The sequence below is a fragment of the Candoia aspera genome, chromosome 11 (assembly GCF_035149785.1).
Source record: "Candoia aspera isolate rCanAsp1 chromosome 11, rCanAsp1.hap2, whole genome shotgun sequence".
In the NCBI taxonomy this organism is placed as follows: domain Eukaryota; kingdom Metazoa; phylum Chordata; class Lepidosauria; order Squamata; family Boidae; genus Candoia; species Candoia aspera.
Genome location: NC_086163.1, coordinates 3,259,840 through 3,276,528, shown reverse-complemented (window position 1 = coordinate 3,276,528; position 16,689 = coordinate 3,259,840). Strand labels below are relative to the sequence as shown.

General features: G+C 52.2%; 1 protein-coding gene across 1 annotated transcript; it reads right to left on the bottom strand.

The window, feature by feature from the left end:
- Nucleotides 1-1,569: 1,569 nt before the first annotated feature.
- LOC134503889 (fibulin-7-like) lies at nt 1,570-11,438 on the bottom strand. Its single transcript, XM_063312827.1, has 8 exons — nt 11,310-11,438; nt 9,840-9,996; nt 8,751-8,921; nt 7,216-7,341; nt 6,520-6,639; nt 5,199-5,336; nt 3,281-3,419; nt 1,570-2,527 (listed from the first exon to the last, which is right to left on the bottom strand). The coding sequence occupies exons 1-8, from the start codon at nt 11,430-11,432 to the stop codon at nt 2,167-2,169; spliced, it is 1,335 nt and encodes a 444-aa protein (XP_063168897.1). The 5' UTR covers nt 11,433-11,438; the 3' UTR covers nt 1,570-2,166.
- Between the last annotated feature and the right edge of the window lie 5,251 nt (nt 11,439-16,689).

The following is a 16,689-nucleotide window of genomic DNA, read 5'->3' as shown; positions in this document are numbered from 1 at the left end:
TTTTTCAAGGCTGCCGGCTTGGTACGTCAATAAAGAGTTGATTAGCTGCAACTGCTGGCTGGTCTGGGGGCTGGTTTCGGAGTCTGCCAAATACCCCAATGGAGTTTTGAAGTTCGGGCTGCCGGCTCTGCATCTCATGGTATGGAGAGGGATTTCTGAGTGATCTGCAAATCTGATGCTGGCTCAGTGCTTACTTGGGGAGGGTGTGAGTGCTCAGGACTATGGGGAGGGTGTGTGTGTTTACGTATATATGGGGGCCCAGAATTCCTGCCTTGCTTTAACCACAGCCCTGAAAACCCATCGGTGTGCTTAATGCAGCCATTTATAAGGGGCAGCGATCCTCAGCTCTCCTCCCTTTCCCACAGACAGTGCAGCCTTTCAGAGGCGGATTGGCCAGTTTCCTCCCAGCGCATTGCCACTACTGCAAATTCCACACCCACAGAGCCAAGCACCTTTCATCGCTTAGACGCTCTGCCCGCCTGCCTTTGTGGCTCAATCGGATAAGCAGCCAAGTAGGGATATGCATGGGGTGGGGGTTGGGGGGCGGCCAGGCCAGAGGCAAGTATTTGTATTGCTGTGGCGTTTGGGGAGAAGAGCAGCATCAGCTTTAAAACGGGGGCCTGTTCTGCCATGCACAGGAGCCCCAACTGTTGATCTGCAGAGTTGACTCCGAGGCAGCCTCACTTTCCCTCATGTGCCTGCAGTGCATATGGCAAACCCTCAGGAGGGTCATTTTTATTCCTAAAGCAGTCTTTCCGTGAGCCCACCTCAAAAATCTTCCTTGCGGCAAAAATAAGTTTTGTTCTGATTTGGACAGATGGCAGCCATCCCACGCATAGCCTGCGGTGGCCCTAAATTAGCCAACTACGTAACCAGCCAACGTAGTTAGCTATGATTCTGTCTTGGTCAGCTCAGAAAACTGGATTGAGGAAACCATGTGTAAGTTAACCAGAGGCGTTGTAAGAGGAGAGCCATGTTAGTTTACAGGGGCAAGAAATCAGGAGTCTGGTAGGTCCTTTTCAATTAACAGCTCATAAAACTGAATTTGTTAGAAAAGGTGCTATTAGACTCCTCCTGATTTTTACCCAAGGGCAGCTCGGTCTTGCAAACACAGCTATGCTGCCCCTGCCTCTTGACCATCCAAGATGGGCATCTGTGCGTGTGTGTGTGGGCAAGATGGCTGTGGCTGTGCAATGCTGGTCAGAAAGGGGGGGGGGGGCTTTGATTGCATGGCCACCAACTTTTTTGATCACCTGTTCCCAGGGCTAAGGACCTTTCTGATCCTTTTTTTTTTCTCCATTGGGTGACGAGCCACAATTTTTATTGTAGCCAAAGCATTTGACACAGTAATAACGAATCGCTGTATTTTAATAACTGCTGTCCACATACCAAATCTAGTTTGTTTATATAGATAAATGGCTCACAGGGCCTCCTTGTATCAGACTGGATACAGTGAGACTGTTTTAATGCAGATACCTGTAAATATTTATATGCCTTCCTGCTAAGGTTGGAAGCAAGTTATAAAAAAACGCCGAGCCAAGCGGAATCAGAGGCGCCCAGCTCTCAAAGGAATATAGTGATGGCGATGGTCTGAAAAAGAACGTTGGTATCTTTTCTCCAAAATGTGGATTAATTCCCGCAGTGTGCTTTCTGACCAAGCTGAAAATGCTGCAGTCCTGAGTAGCTGTTGCTACCCACTTCCTGAGCCAAATTTCCAAGCTCTGCAAGGCTTCCCCTGATGTGGGCCTGCTTTTTATATTTAAAAGCTGCACAAAAACTTACATGCTGGCTTAGGGTAGCACCTGCATCTTGTAAAGGCCGCTGATCCATCATGGGAGTTTGCTCTGCTCTTGCTTACCACTCGGATCGTGAAGATTTACGTGCCTTCCAATTTCTTTGCGTCTGTCTACAGCTGCAAGGACTTCAATCGCAGTTCTTGGTCTTCCTCATAAGATGATGGGGCTTCCCATCTATCGCTGCTCCAAGGGGACAGATAGTGGGGAAAGGGTCCAGCAACGAGTGCGGAGAGGAGTGTCTGGCCCAGCCGATCCAGACTCACCTTGGCCTCTCTTATGGCCCATTCTGGGTAGAGAGCTATACGTCCCAAAGATTCCTGCAACATCTGTTCCTGACATTCCCCAAGGCCTGATCGGGTTCCACAGGGGCTCAGAACTCATATTGGGATACCATGACTGTGACCTTGAAGATGTGCTTCCCTAGAAGGATCTTCTGTGCAAATTCACTCATTTCCACCTCGGCCTCCAGGATGGTTGGCCCCAGAGCCGGGCGGACGAGCACCAGTTCCCCTGTATGCTGGCCAGAGCGCTGCACCGCAAGCTTCCCCTGGCTGTTGCCCCCTAGGAGGGCAAAGCGCAGGCTGTCCCCCAGAGGGCGGCTCGTGGACATCTTGAAGAGGACCCAGGGCACAGTGCGGTTGGACTGGAGGGGCAGGTAGTGGAAGGAGATGGCATGAGCAGCTTTCTGGCAGGCTTGGCTGCCCATGGGGCAAGGGCTCCGCTCACACTGCCTGCAAGGAGGAGGTGGAAAAGGAACACCCAGTCAGGGCTGCCTTGAGTTAAAAGCAAGGGGCATGTCTGAATTGGAGGAAAGCATCATGGCATCTAATGGCTGCCAGGAGGGAGCTCGCCTCCTGACATAATGGCTGTCAGGTGGACAAGGCCAGTCCAGAACACCCATTTACCAAAAGATAGAGGACCGAGTTGCCACTCTTATTTCTCAGGGGCATCCACAGGGGTCAAAAAAAGCAAGATGGCAGGTCAACTGCACCATCAAACCAAAGCAGCCTTTTTGCTTGCTTTAATTGCATGGTCCTGCCCACCATCTTGATATTTTTGACCCCTCCTGGTGAATCACCCTGGTCATGGATAATACCTGTTTTTTTCTGGCTGGGAGTGGGGAGTGGTGAAAAGAGAATAAAAATGGGGCAGTTTCTTAACTACTCTGGGCTGGGCTGCCTCAGCTTTCCTGTTTGTAGAATCTCTGTCTATTTCTGCCCTTCCACCCTTGCCAACTTCAGCCTGCCTTTTCTGGGGTGCACCAGACAGCAAAGGGGGCTCAGTTCCCCATTCAGAAGCTCTTCCAAAATCTCAGCCCTCATGAGTGTGGAAAGGTTGGAAATCCGTTCTGGTGTTCCTTGGCTCTCTTAGGACCAAGAACAGCTGTCATCTTTTGCCCCAGCCCTGAGAGAGCAGCAGCTGCTGCTGCTGCTGCTGCTGCTGCTGAGGACCCAGCCCTTCCCCATCCCGGAGCTCCTACTTACAAGGCTGACGTCTTGACGTAGGTGGTGTTGAACTGAGACTTGGGGCATTCGGGCGTCACACAGCGGAAGCCTCCAAAGACGTTGATGCAAGTCTGTCCACGGCTGCAGTTGTGCTGATTCCCGGCGCATTCATCCACATCTCCCAAAGACAACAGAGAAAGTCTGTCTGCCGCGCCTTGGCCCTGGTGGCCTGGAGCCCTGCGGTCCCACGACTCCCGGCAAAGATTACGGGCCCTCACCCTGCTCCAGGAATTTGGCAGAGCATAAGAACTGCTGTGGGCTGCTGGCACTGGCGCTGTTTTGATCACAGCAAGGAAGGGCCTCTTCAAATAAACAGGGATATAAATCCCCAACTCTGTGCAGCTCCCCACTGCAAGTGCCAACAATCTACATCCTTGCTCTTAAGGGATGACTGTGGGGCAGAGGTGGGCATCCACGGGCTGAGTGCAGTCCAGCCTCCCAGTGCCTCTGGAACGAATGGGGCCAACACAGCCCCAAGTTTTTGCATTTCATTCTTTCAAACACACACAAATCAACCTGATCGATGAGGAGGGGTAAAATGGTTAAAATGAGTGCTCTAAGCTTCTACAATTTATTATCCTCCCCTTTGAATGAGGATGGGAAGGCAAAAATGTTGACGTACAATCTCTTTCTACCAGAAGGATGTCCATCCACCTTCTAGGATTCAGAACAATGCTTGAGAATCCTGTTCCCACTCTGTCAAAAGCTTACTATCCCATTCTATTTCTAGCTGAGCTAATATGCTTTTGAATGCTCCTCAGAAGTTTTTTATATGAAGCAGAAGCGGCCTTTGACTTTGTTTTAAGCCACCAAAGACCTGCTCTTAGCTTCTGAGTTATTCTAAGGCCCTAAAGATGACTGGCTGACTGCATTTATGGACTGCCAAATGAACACACGACTCCTAGCGGTTAACAATAGCACTAAAACATCTAAAGTAAAGTTAGAATCCTCCAAGCAGTTACTTCAAAAGATGCTTGGTACATGCACAATATAAATAAGCACAAATCTTGTAACATCTATAAAAAAGACAGATACCGCAAATACCAATAAAATCAGAACTGCTATCTTCCACCAAACACTCTGCAGAAAGGTTCCATCTTGAGCAATTGGATGCCATCGTGTCAGTATCAACTCTTAACGACAGACTGATCTTCTCCTCCAGATGTTCCCCAGAGTAGCTCCATCTTAGCTAGCTGCAAACAGGGCAACCCAGCTTCCAAAGGGAGGCTGCTCTACAACACTGAAGCAGCAGCACTTCCTGGTCTTAATCCCCTCCTCTGGATATCACGAAAGTGAGACATAAAAGTTTCTCCCAGGGTGCTTGTATCAGAAGAGTTGATCCCAACTGGAGAAGGATGCCAAGCCATATGTGCGCCGATAGATCAAAACCAGCCCTTTGAATTGCTCTTGGAAACCTGTGGGAGGCTAACACGAGACTTGCAGGTTCTGTGGGTGACCAGCACCCAGAGAAGAGTCGAGCTCCTGCATTCCATACCAACAGTGGTTCCAAGTGGTCTCCAAATGCGGACTCACGCAGAGCACATCATAGGAGTCCAGGCCGTGTGTCCCTGTTGCAAGATCATCAAGCTCCAAACAGGTGGGAATGGATTAATCCTTCCTCTTAGGCTGCTTTCCTAGTGAAAATTGCCCATTCTTTCTTGGGGCACAAAATACCTCCCTTTCTCTAAGCTGGCATGCAACAGAGGGTAGAAAGAGAAGGATGGAAGGAGGGGGTAGAAAGAAGGAAATGACCGAGAGAAGATGGATGATGTCTCCAGGAATAAACCATCCCCTAAAGATTTTCACCAGGGAATACAACCTGCCCTAGAGCTCCCAGTTCAGCCACAGATTGGTGTGACTCCCCCACAAATGTTCCCGTGCCCGCAAAGGGACTCACCACTGCATCTGTTCTGCTCAGCCTGGAGCCGATAGCCGTCCGGGCAGGTGCACTGGTAAGAGCCAGGTAGGTTCACACATTCGTGGAGACAGATGCGGGTGTGGTAGTTGGACTGGAAGAGCCGGCACTCATCCACATCTGCAGTGGAGCAGGAAGACGCTGAATGGGTCCCCGGGGTGAGAAAAGAGCTCCCCAGTCTCTGCTCGACTCACTGCCCAAGAGAGGGTGCATTCCCACAAGCAGGATCCCCACTCAAGGCACAATGCTCAGCCACGCTTTGCAGGAGGAAATTGCATTGTAGATGGCATTGCAGATCTCCTCCAGTGGGAGGAGATGGGCGGTGACAAATTTGATTGATTGATTGATAGATAGATAGATAGATAAATACATTCAATAAATAACACAGAGGAGGCTCTGCTTAGGGCCCTTGAGCAGGGAGGCATTGCCACATCTGCAAAATGTGCTCAGCTAAGATGGAACCAAACCACAATGAAACAGTTCACATTATATGCTAAGGCAACACAAAGCCACCCCATGTTGGTTTAACCATGGTCTGGTTGACACAACACTCTATGATGGTGATGGGCAATGACAGACCAAAGGTATTCCCTCCCTGAGATTGCACTGCCCACATTCAGCCACACAATGACTGAATTTCACTGGTGCGAGACCAAAGACCCCCCACCTCCTTTCTGCCAATGGCTGCAGGCAGAAATACACATTTTCATCCACTCAAATTCAGGTAGACGTGGAACCGAGAAGATTCGAGGAAGCAGAGTGCCCCATTTCCTCCCTTAACCCCCACTAAAACAATCCAAAATAGTTGTTTTCTGTTTTGTATTTTTTTTCCAGGAGATTTAAGGATAGAAATATGAGCAGGAGGCCACTGGAAGGCCTATCACTCCATCTCTCCCCCCCCCCCATTCTTGGAAAATGTTCGGGTGGGGGATAATGGGAGTTGTAGTCCCGCAAAAGCAGGCAGCATTCTGTTCCATTGGTCCAAGCAGCCTTCCCTGGGACCCTCCTGCTGGGTGGGAAGCACCCACTGCCTGCAGCCACGCTCCCCTTAAGTGCTGGTGGACCCCCAATGAGTCTTGTCTCTTTAGTAGCACAGAGAATTTCCTGACCCCTGGGCTAAAGAACCACCCAGCAAAAGCATTGGCTGATTAGAGTGTTCTAGCTTGTTTTTATTTTCTTGTTAAAGCATCTGTGATGGTTTTACTGCAAGAAGCAGTAAAGGGTAGAAGTCTGGGAGCGGCAATCGCCACCTTGCTTGAGGGCCCCTGGTTGGGGAAGATCATTCCCAGCCCCGCCACCTTACCTTGACACAGGCCTCCCGTCAACTGGAAGCCAGCATCACAGCTGCACTGACGCAAGCCCCCGGGATTCTCGGCACAGTGGGGCTGGCGGCTGAACGCTGCGTTACTCATGGCTGCCCCATCTGTGGTCAAGAGGCTGCTGTAAGTGTGGACTCTGTGGTGGCAAATTAGCAGAGCACGGGGTGGGGAAGGGATGGGACCCTCTGCCTCTCCTGGCTGCACAGGCTTTTTACAGCCCCTGCTAAAGGCAAGGCATACTTGAGCCAAGCTTCCCCCAGGGAGTACCCAGATGCAGCAATATCAAAACGGTTTTGTTTCTGTCCTCTCAGTCTAGCCTGGTGGTCTCCCATCCAAGTGCTTCCAAAGTCAGCCAGGTGCTACCACTGCTAGGAGATCCCAGGGAGGCTTCAACCTAATCAACCTGATGCCTCTGGCAATTAAACACTGACCCTGTCGAAGCTGGTGTGATGCAGGAGGTCAGAATTTTGCTCTAGGGTTGGGGACACCCACATTCAAATCCCTGCTCAGCATGGATGCTTAGAGGGTGACTCTACAACTCACTGGCCAACCCTCCATCTAAGACCCCCACCCCACCCCACCCCTGGGACGAAAGGACGGAAACAGCCAGTCCCGATCCTCCAACCCTTGGGATTCAGAGTCCTTTGGCTAAGGCAGTCCAAAGCGTCTCTGTTACTTACAGGAATAAACGGGGGCCTGGCAGGTGCTCCCGGACCAGCCACTGGGGCACAAGCAGGTGTAGCGGTAAACCCCATCCGCACAGGTCCCTCCGTTGGCACAGGGCTGACTGGCACAACCACCGATGCCTGGTTGGGGAGTAAAGCGAGAGAGGAGGCACTTCAGACCCATAAGGATTGAGACTCAGCCCTCTCCTCCCTTAGCAGGGCCCAGACTTTGCCAGAACGATGCCCAAAAGAGCAAGGACCGCCAAGGGGTGAGTGAGCTGTGATGCCCACATCCTTCCCTCGGAGTATGTGGAATTAGGCTCAAAGGGCACCAATGAACTTGGGCAAAGCTTCCATTCCATTAGCAAGCTTGGGCTGGATGGTACAACAATTAAGTGGCTACAGAGCTGGTAGGAAAATTGTACTCCATGCCATGGTTTCTGATTGATTGACGAGATGAAATTAGACAGACACACGTGCAGAGGTCTTCACTTAGGCAGAAGAAATCGAGGAGAAAGCTACGGACGGGGATACCTGGCTTGGAAAAGGGTTTTGGAATTGCAGTTTATGAACCGAGCATCAGTCGGCAGCCTGATGCGACTGGAAAAAAGGGAAAGACAGTTTTAAATGGCAGGTATGTTTTCTCTTAAGAAAAGTTGACCGAGGGGGATGTGACAGCAATAAGTACTTGAAAAGATGCCAGCTAAAAGAAAATCAAGTCAAGAGAGCAGAGGGATAGTCTCAAATTACAGAAAGGCAGATTCCAGTGGAGTGTTAGGGGGGAAAAAACTTCCCAGCAGTGGGAGAGAAAAATCAGGGATCTAAGAGGTGATGGACCCTCCTTCGCTGGATGCTCCTTTGCATTGGCTAATCAGCCACCTCTTGGGGACACTTTGATTCGGATCCTGCATTGACCAACGAGTTGGACTTGATGTTGAACAGACTTGCCAGTTTGATTCTCGGATTCTATGTCCACAGTTGTCGCTGCATCCCAAGAATCTGATCCTTAATTTCTCAGCATCTAAATTTCTAGACCTTAAGCCTTAAAAAGTGGAGATGAAAACATGCTGACTGGGTGCCCGTGTTGGTCTAAGGTTTTGTGTGCTGTGCTGATTTTCATTCCGCAGTTTAAACCCAGCTTCTGTGTCTGGCAAACTGTTGTTTATGTTTGCTCTGCCAACCCACTTAGTTATGATTTATTTTGGAAGCTTTGTTTAAAATCTCGTGCCTAAGCTTGCAATATTCACCTTGCTTGCCACCAGTTTTGCCCTCCTTGGCTCCTATGCTATCCAGCTGGCTCTGCTGAACTGTTTTATGATTGTGAGTTTGGAAAAGCCTTGTTTTGTTGCTACTAGCTGTTCTGAGACAGCTACAATGGGGCTTACACTGTTGTATAAAAGACAAACATGGGTGGATAGATAAGCAAAATAAACTATATGACCCATAAAAACACAAAAGCAGTGACAAAGGCTTTATGTGCATCTTGGAGGCAAGGTGGCTTCAAACCCACGATCAGGAACAGGAAATCTCTCCTTCCAGCAGACACCCACTTTTGCAGAATGCTGGCCGTCCGCTCCACGTCCTGTTCGCCAGGCACGCCCGCGTCTCAGAGCCGATCAGCGTGAAGCCAAGGTTGCAGACAAAGTGGACCTCATTCCCCACGGCTGTCCTCCTGCCCAGCCTCCTGCCATTGGAGGGCGCAGATGGGAGGGCGCAGCGCTCTGTAGAGGGGAAGGCAGAAGGGGAAGGAAAACAAGATGCAGATGCTTCTTGGCTCCTCAAACAATGCCAGGTTTAATCAGAAGAGACTTGCCTGGCCCTGCAGCTGAGTACAGAACTGGAGAATCCAAATGCAAATGACCAGACCCCATTCCTAATTTTTTGTGGCCCCACTGTTCACAGCAACTTAGAAGAAGAGAGTTGGGGAAGGGGAATTAAAAACTTTAAAGAAATTTAAAAGGCTATGCCCCAGTAGGGAAAATGCAAGCAGACTCAATCAAAGCATTTCAGTGAAATCTGCTATAGTTAAAAAAAAACAAAACTGCTACTGGATTTATTTTAACATGTTTCCCTAATGCGCTAAATATACGTTAGGCTGCCACATCCATCACTTTTAACTAACAAGACCATCAGAAGAACTTTGCCATGTTTGGAATTGGTCCTCATTTTCCTTCTTCCTCCCTCCCCCTTTTCCTTTCGTGACGTGTCTTTTAGACTGTAAACTTTAGTTAATTCCCAGGAATAACACGGGTTAAATAATAAGCAGAGACATTTCTATCATGTCCTCAGTTTTGGGAGGAGCCTGTCCACAGGGAGAATCAACAGCTAGTTTCCTGGGCTTCTACAAGGCAGACCTGGGTTCAAATCCCCGCTCAGCCCTGAAACAATCTACCTCACCTGTTTGTGGCGAGGATTAAAAGGGTAAGGTGGGATAGGGGATAGAATGCTTTAAAAAAAAAAGTCAGTTTTATTCTAATGAAGTTGATTCAGTACCCTTTCCCCAGGATTCTGCAGTCTTCGATTCCAGGGCATCTCATGGAGGTGGTACGGATCAAAAAAAGCAAGATGGCGCCCACAACGAAAGTTACAGGCGCCATCTTGACTTTTTTGACCCACCTCTTGCTTTGCTGGTCTTTTACCATTCTGCTTGGCTGGCAGCTTCCGGGCGCCACCTGGCAGGAGAGCGAGCTGCTTCTTCAGGGTCCGCAGGGTCCGCAGCTGGGCCGCCTCGTGAGCCAAGAGCAGCTTCTGCATCTGTCGGACGGCAGCAGCAACTTGTGGCTTGCTCAGGCAGTTCTAGGAGGGGGAGGAAAGCACAGCTGGTTGGGAAGGGGCTCCCCACGCTGGGTCTGCACCCCAGAAATCAGGCCGGCCAGAACGGGTTTTCGCCCTCCTGGCATCTCCTAAGGCTTAGCCTGGGCAGCAGGGCGGGGGGGGGACTGCACCCAATCCACTGGGACAGCTTGGGATTGAAAAGCCGAAGCCCAACCCTGGAGTATTTCTGCTTGTGGCCAGAAAAGGATCCCCACGTGCACCCTCGGCTCAACCCCGGCAGATGGCTGGAGGGCGGCCATGGCTCAGAAGCCGCTGGATGACAAGAGCGGGGTCACCTCCCTGCACAAGGTCCTGAGGCCAAAGTCGTCAGATGCGTGAGAACGGGTTTTGTGAGAAAACACAGCGGCCCTTCTCTGACGACCAAGGCTCCACATCTGGCCCATTTTGAAGTTCTTGGTTGCTCTGCAGCACTCCAGAAGTATATGACCCGATTATTTAGATGTTAATATTCATGCCGCCCGGGAGCTTCTGATGAATTTTCCTTTTGCTGCTCCTAAAAGTTTCCTTCAACTCGACCCGGTAATATCACAGACCCGTTCAGGCAGTTTTTGGCAAGAGAAGAGAAGTGGCTTGCATGTCCTTCTTCTCCCTCCCAGTCCAGTCAATCCCCTAGGACTTCATTTTGGTCTCCCATCCAAGTACCATGCAGGACAGACCCTGCCTAGCTTTCCAAGATCAGCCAAAGTTGGCTAGATATTTCAACTGTGGCTTTTAAGTTTAAATTTCAAAGCGCCTTCCAGATGTGCTGGAATCACGGCTTCCAGAATCCCTAAATCAGAACAGCAATGGCCTCGTTTAGCAGGTAAAAAAACAGTGGGGCTTTGATTGTGCAGTCGCCATCTTTTCTGACCCCCCTCCTGTGGACAGTGCTGCTACAAAGAATTATGGGAGCTGTATTTCCCAACCTATTGAGAGAGGCAATTTGGGCATGGACATTTTAGATCATAAACACAGAATGTTGTAAGCTGTCAACAAAAAAATTTGAAGAACAGTATATAATTATTTAAAATGCATGAATAATAATAATAATAGGCTGGGCTTTCAGCTCCAGGCCACCCCACCAGGCACAACTGGACTGCGTCTCCTCAGCCACCTGGACCAGTGTTTCTCAACCATGGCAACTTTAAGATGGATGGACTGCATGGCTGGGGAATTCTGGGAGTCGAAGTCCACCCATCTTAAAGTTGCCAAGGTTGAGAAACACTGGCCCAGACGCACGCTCCTGGGATCTGGTGGGCATTATCTTTCCTCAGCCTCATTCTATGTCCTCTTACCTGGGTACTGCTAAGGGGCAGTGGCAGGATGCTGAGGACCATCACGAGGGTGACTAACTTGGGTAGCATTTTCTGCTCTCCAAGAGATGGGAGAAGGGAAATGGCTGCCTGCATCATCCTCATCTCTCCTTGACTAAGAAAGAGAAGAGAGAAGAAAAGTTGGTGAAGCTGGAAATCCAGCTCCAGTCAAGAGCAGAAGACCAGAGGAGGTCCTTCTCTAGCAGAAGAGAGCAGGCCTCCTCCGTCCTCTTCCTTCCTGCCATTTTGACCCATCCCACTCTTGGGAGGAGGAGGGTGCAAATGGACACGATCCTGAGAGGGCCAGAGTGGAAGGAAGCCCAGGTCGATGGGCCTGCATAATGCCCAGCTTCAAGGTGTGGAAGGAACAGCCTCCAAGGCTGGTGTTTAAGGCACCTTCTCCATCTTGGTACCGTACCCCTTTCTGCAATGCTTCCTTTGCTCCGGTTGGTCTTTATGCAGGTCATTTTGGATCCTGTTCTTTACGGTTTTATTTCAACAGATTTTTAGGATTTCTAAACCACTTTGGGATTCTTTGCAATGAGGAGCGGTATAGAAATACCTGCAAAAAGGAATAATCGCCTTGCAGGGGCCGGGAATCACTCACTGTGCCTGATTACGCCCCCTTCGGCCCAACCTTGTCTCCCAGCCCCCCCCTCCGAGCCGATGGGACACCCCCTCAGTGCTCCCCAGGCAGATCAGTCTTGCTGAGACCCCCAGGAATTCTGAGGGTTGCGGTTGCAATCCCGGCCCCTTAAGTGCACCTTTAAGTCATCACTGTCCATGAGGGCTAATAGCAGAGCCCAACCAGAGGCCCGCTGGGCGAGAGGAATTGGCAGCAACAGGCAAGGCCATTCTTGGGGGGGGGGGGCAGACCGCATTCCCACCCCTCTGCTCTGCCTGGAGACTCTGGGGCCAGCTCTGGCGGCCGGCCGGCCTCAGCGGCCCCGTCTCCCTGCCCAGATGACCTGCAGCCCGCCCCAGGAGCCCAGCCGGGGCCAGGGGCTGCCTCGGAGTGGGAGGCCGTCGTTCTGGCGCCCCTGGGGAGGCTCTTATGGCCACGGGGCCAGCGCCAGCTTTGTGCTTCCGCTGCCACTGCTGTCCTCGCCTACGGGAGAAAAGTCAAGTCCGTCCCAGGCCAGCCACGTCCTGAGGGGCCTCTCCTCGCTCGTGGCTGAAGGGGCCGCCCTGCCCTCAGTAAGCAGAGCAGCACCGTGAGCGGGCATTGCGACCAGAGCCCCCGGGTTGGGCTCCCCAGCTGCCCTCCTTGTCCCTCGCCAACACCTCACCTCGTCGTCCCCCCCAGCGCTGGGGCCAACACCTTCAGCCCAGGCCAATGACGGGGGGGGGGGGACGACTGGCCACCCCTTCCCGTGCCTGAGCGCAGCTGGGATCACCCCAGGAGAGCTCACCTGGGCCAGCCTCCCCACCAGAAGGGGTACTGCTGCCCACGTTGGTCGGGGCGGGGGGCAGCGCTGTCCCTCCAGCTGCGGTGGGGGGGAGTGTGGGCTGACTTCAGGGCAGAAAGTGGGGGTGCCAGCTCCGGGGGGGAGGGCAGAGGGCCAGGCTGGGGCCGGGGGGGGGCTGATGCCTGATGCCCCGCGACGCCCCCGCTGCGATTGCACGCCACCCCCCCACCCCCCCAACCCGGGACAGCCAGCGGGGGCAGGAAAAGGCGCGGACCGCCGCGGAGGCGGCGAGGGCACCGACCTGGCTGGAGGGACCTCCCTGGCGGGTGGCGGGGGCCGCGCAGCCCCTCCGGCGAGACTGTCTCCCGCGCCCCGCCGCCCGGCCGCCCCTTATCCCCTCGGCCGCCCCGCCCCGCCCGGCCGCTGCGCTGCTGCCCCGCCCGCCGAGGGAGCCGCGAGGCGCGGAGCTCGCCCGCCGGGCGGAGGCGGCCCTTCCCCAACCGGGCGCCCTCCTCGAAGCTGGTCTAACCCGAAAGGCCGGAGTAGAGCCGGACGCCGCCCTGGCGGTTCCTCCGGGCTCAGGGAGTGGCCGGGGTTTCCCTGGAGAAGCGGGGCAAGAGGGCAGGCGAGAGTCCCCTTTTAAGAGCTGTGCCGCCCGCCCCGCCGCCCCGCCGCCCCGCCGCCGGAACGCGCGCATCCCTGGGCACCCGGGGCTGGCCGGACCCGAGAGAGGCAGGAGAAACGCGGCATTCCCAGTCGGGAACCCGACTAGGCTGGGACACCCCCGCTTCTGATCTGCTGCAAACCTAGTTTGATAAAATAAGCCACTGCGAAGCACTTTTTAAACTCCTGCCCAAATACCAACAGTCGGGAAACCTCGTACAGGTAGTCCTCACTTAAAGACCACAATTGGGACCAGAATTTCGATTGCTAAGGAAGTGGTCATTAAGCGAATCTGACCTGATATTATGACCTATTTTACAGCAGTCATTAAGCGAACCACATGGTTCCCCATTGATTTTGCTTGCCAGAAGCTGGCCAGGAAGGTCAAAAATGGCAATCATGTGACTCTGGGATGCTGCGGCAGTCATAAATGCAAACTGGTTGCCAAGCACCCAAATCGTGATCACGTGGCCGTGGGGATGCTGTGACAGTTGTAAGTGTGAGCACCGGTTGTAAGTCGTTTTTTTCAGCACCATCGTAAGTCTGAACCATCACTAAACGAATGGTCATTAAGTGAGGACTGCCTGTATCTTTGGGGATTTCTAAACTGAGAAAAGCTGGAGCAGGGCAAGGTTGGTTCTTTTGAGCGGGGGCACCTCCCCATTTCTTCTGACAAGTCAGATGGACCCGCTCCCTCAGGGCCCTGCTTCTTCGAGGGGGCTGCTGTGAGGAAATGGAGAGGGGTGCACCCCCCCCCCCATGTCAGGAATTGCAGAGTCAGAGTCAGAGAAGTGCTTGGTGGCACCAACAGTCCCCCCCCCCCCAGCTCTGGTGTTCCCCAGAGTCGTGTATGTGCTGGCTCCTGGTAGGAAAACCTAGCAGGATTCCTCGGTCATCTTTGCAGGTGCACGCGCATGCGCACACACCCCGCGTGGATAATTTCTCTGAATTTCTCCAGGGTCAGGGGAAACTTCCCAGGTATTTCTCAAGGGTAGGACTCCCACTTTGATGACAGGCACACTTGCTTGGAAAGCCCTCCTGGGCAGAGGTGACGCCCGAGGACTTCCCTCGGGTATGAACAGAAGCCAAGGGACGTTCGGACGGTTGAAAAGGTAATTGTGCAGGAGAAAACAGGACTTCCTCCATGTCTTTTGGCCACCTCATAACTCAGTAAAGGCAAAAACCCTACCCTCCGGCCATGAACATTCCTCCAAAATTCCCTTCTTGGCTAGAAATTTTGAAAATCAATTCTCACTGTATGAGAACGCAGAAAAAGTGCAGGAAACGGTCAGGGCCTGCAACTCGCTGCTGCGCGCACAGGCCGGAGGCATGAGCGACGTGCCTTTCTGTCACGCAAACAGGGAAGACACGCCTGACCTGGAGCTGAAGCTGTTGGCGAGACACCCCCTCGCTTGGCGGGACATCCGGCGGAGTCTGCCCGGCGGCACCTTTCTGACCGACTCTTCCTTGATCGGAAGGCTTGATAAAAAGGCATCGCTGCTCTGTGCATCCGATGAAGTCAGCTGCAACGCCTGACAGCTTGTGCCTTTCAATAAGATCTGTTGCTCGGAGAAGATGCTACCAGACTTCCTCTGACTTTTTGCCACGTGGCTCTCCTGCAGTCCCTTCACTCTGGACTCCGGGGGTTGCTCAGCACTTACCAGCCCAGCCCGAAGAGTGCCCGGGATGGGCAAACCTCCGTTTTCCTTGGCCCGCTCTCAAATGTCTTTGGCCGTGGATGAGTGGAGGCACCCAGCCTCGATGTTCCTGCCAAGGGCGACATGAGGACTGCACGTGGCATTCCTTTGCAGAAGAAGCAGCCCATTCACAGAAGGGGCCTTGCGCTCTTGGCTGTGACCCCGGTGCGTAACAAAACTCTGCCTCCTTCTAGAAAAATGGCTACACTTTTTCCTTACATGCAGAGTTGAAAAGTTTCAGAAAAGGATTTTTGGGAAGAGATGTAGCAAGTCGAGGAGTCCAGGAGTGGCCCCAGATGCATTTTCTTGCTCTGGAAGTGGAGGTGTGCATAGTTTAGTATCTTGGCGCAAGCTTGAAATTACCTTCTGAAAAACAAAGGCACTTATTTTTCCTCCATACCATTTATTCACACCGTTTGTTTACTGAATTTGCCATTTTTGTCTACCGTCCCATTCCATCAGGTTCCATAAACCATATAACAGGTTACATGAGGCCAGCCAAGGTTCACACTTGGGCAAATGCCTGTGTCCGGTTCATACGGAACACGTTAACCGTGTTCTGTGAACTCAGCCACTGAGGAGTTACCTACTTTGCTGTGTCTGGCTGTGGATAGAAGCTCACTCTCTGGTAGTATAAGATCACCAGCCACAGCTGAAAGCAACTGGGAGAACGGATGGCTTGTCGTCTGGGGCCACTCCTGGACTCCTCGACTTGTTACATCTCTTCCCCAAAACCTTTTCTGAAACTTTTCAACTCTGCATGTAAGGAAAAGGTGTAGCCATTTTTCTAGAAGGAGGCCAGAGTTGTGCTTGTTTATTCCTGCTTAGCTGAGGGACAGTTTTTAACCTAAAAGCCATAGACTGAGAGGGGCTGCCTGCCAATCGCCTGGGCATCTGCCCAGAATCAGGCCCACGGAAAGGATGTCCAAGGCCCCTCGGGGTGCCTTTCCTCCAGGCACTTCAACCGAGATCCTGCCGTTCCAAGCATGTTTCCATCTCCAGCCCTGGATTCAGCCAGCCCCACGGCTGGGCATCTCCTGTGGCCCCTTCGTTCGGCTTTCTGATGCGTCAGCCTCAGGACTGGCAATTGGAGGGAGCTGCAGGCACCAGCTGTCTCCAACTGAAAGGACCAGCAGTGCAAGACTCAAAAGTGGTGCGGCTGCTCTGTTGGTGAGGAGGGCTTAAAGCTGGAGTCCAACAGTGAATGCGGAACATTGAATTGATCCGTGGATTTGTAGGGAAAGGTCTAAATGTTAGATTTCTATAGTCATCTTTGGTGTTTTTACATGGTGCCCTTCTTAGTAGTCTGAACCACATACAGGTGGTCCTCACTTAATGACCACAATTGGGACTAGAATTTCAGTTGCTAAGCAAAGTGGTTGTTAAGTGAATCTATGTCTTACTCATGACAATCTAACCCAATTTTATGACCTTTTTTGTGGCAGCCATTAAGTGAATCACCATGGATGTTAAGTGAACCACCTGGTTGTTAAGCAAATCACACTGTTTCCCATTGATTTTGCTTGCCAGAAGCCGGCCGGGAAGGTCGAAAATGGTGATCACATGACCACGGGATGCTGCAATGGTCGTAAA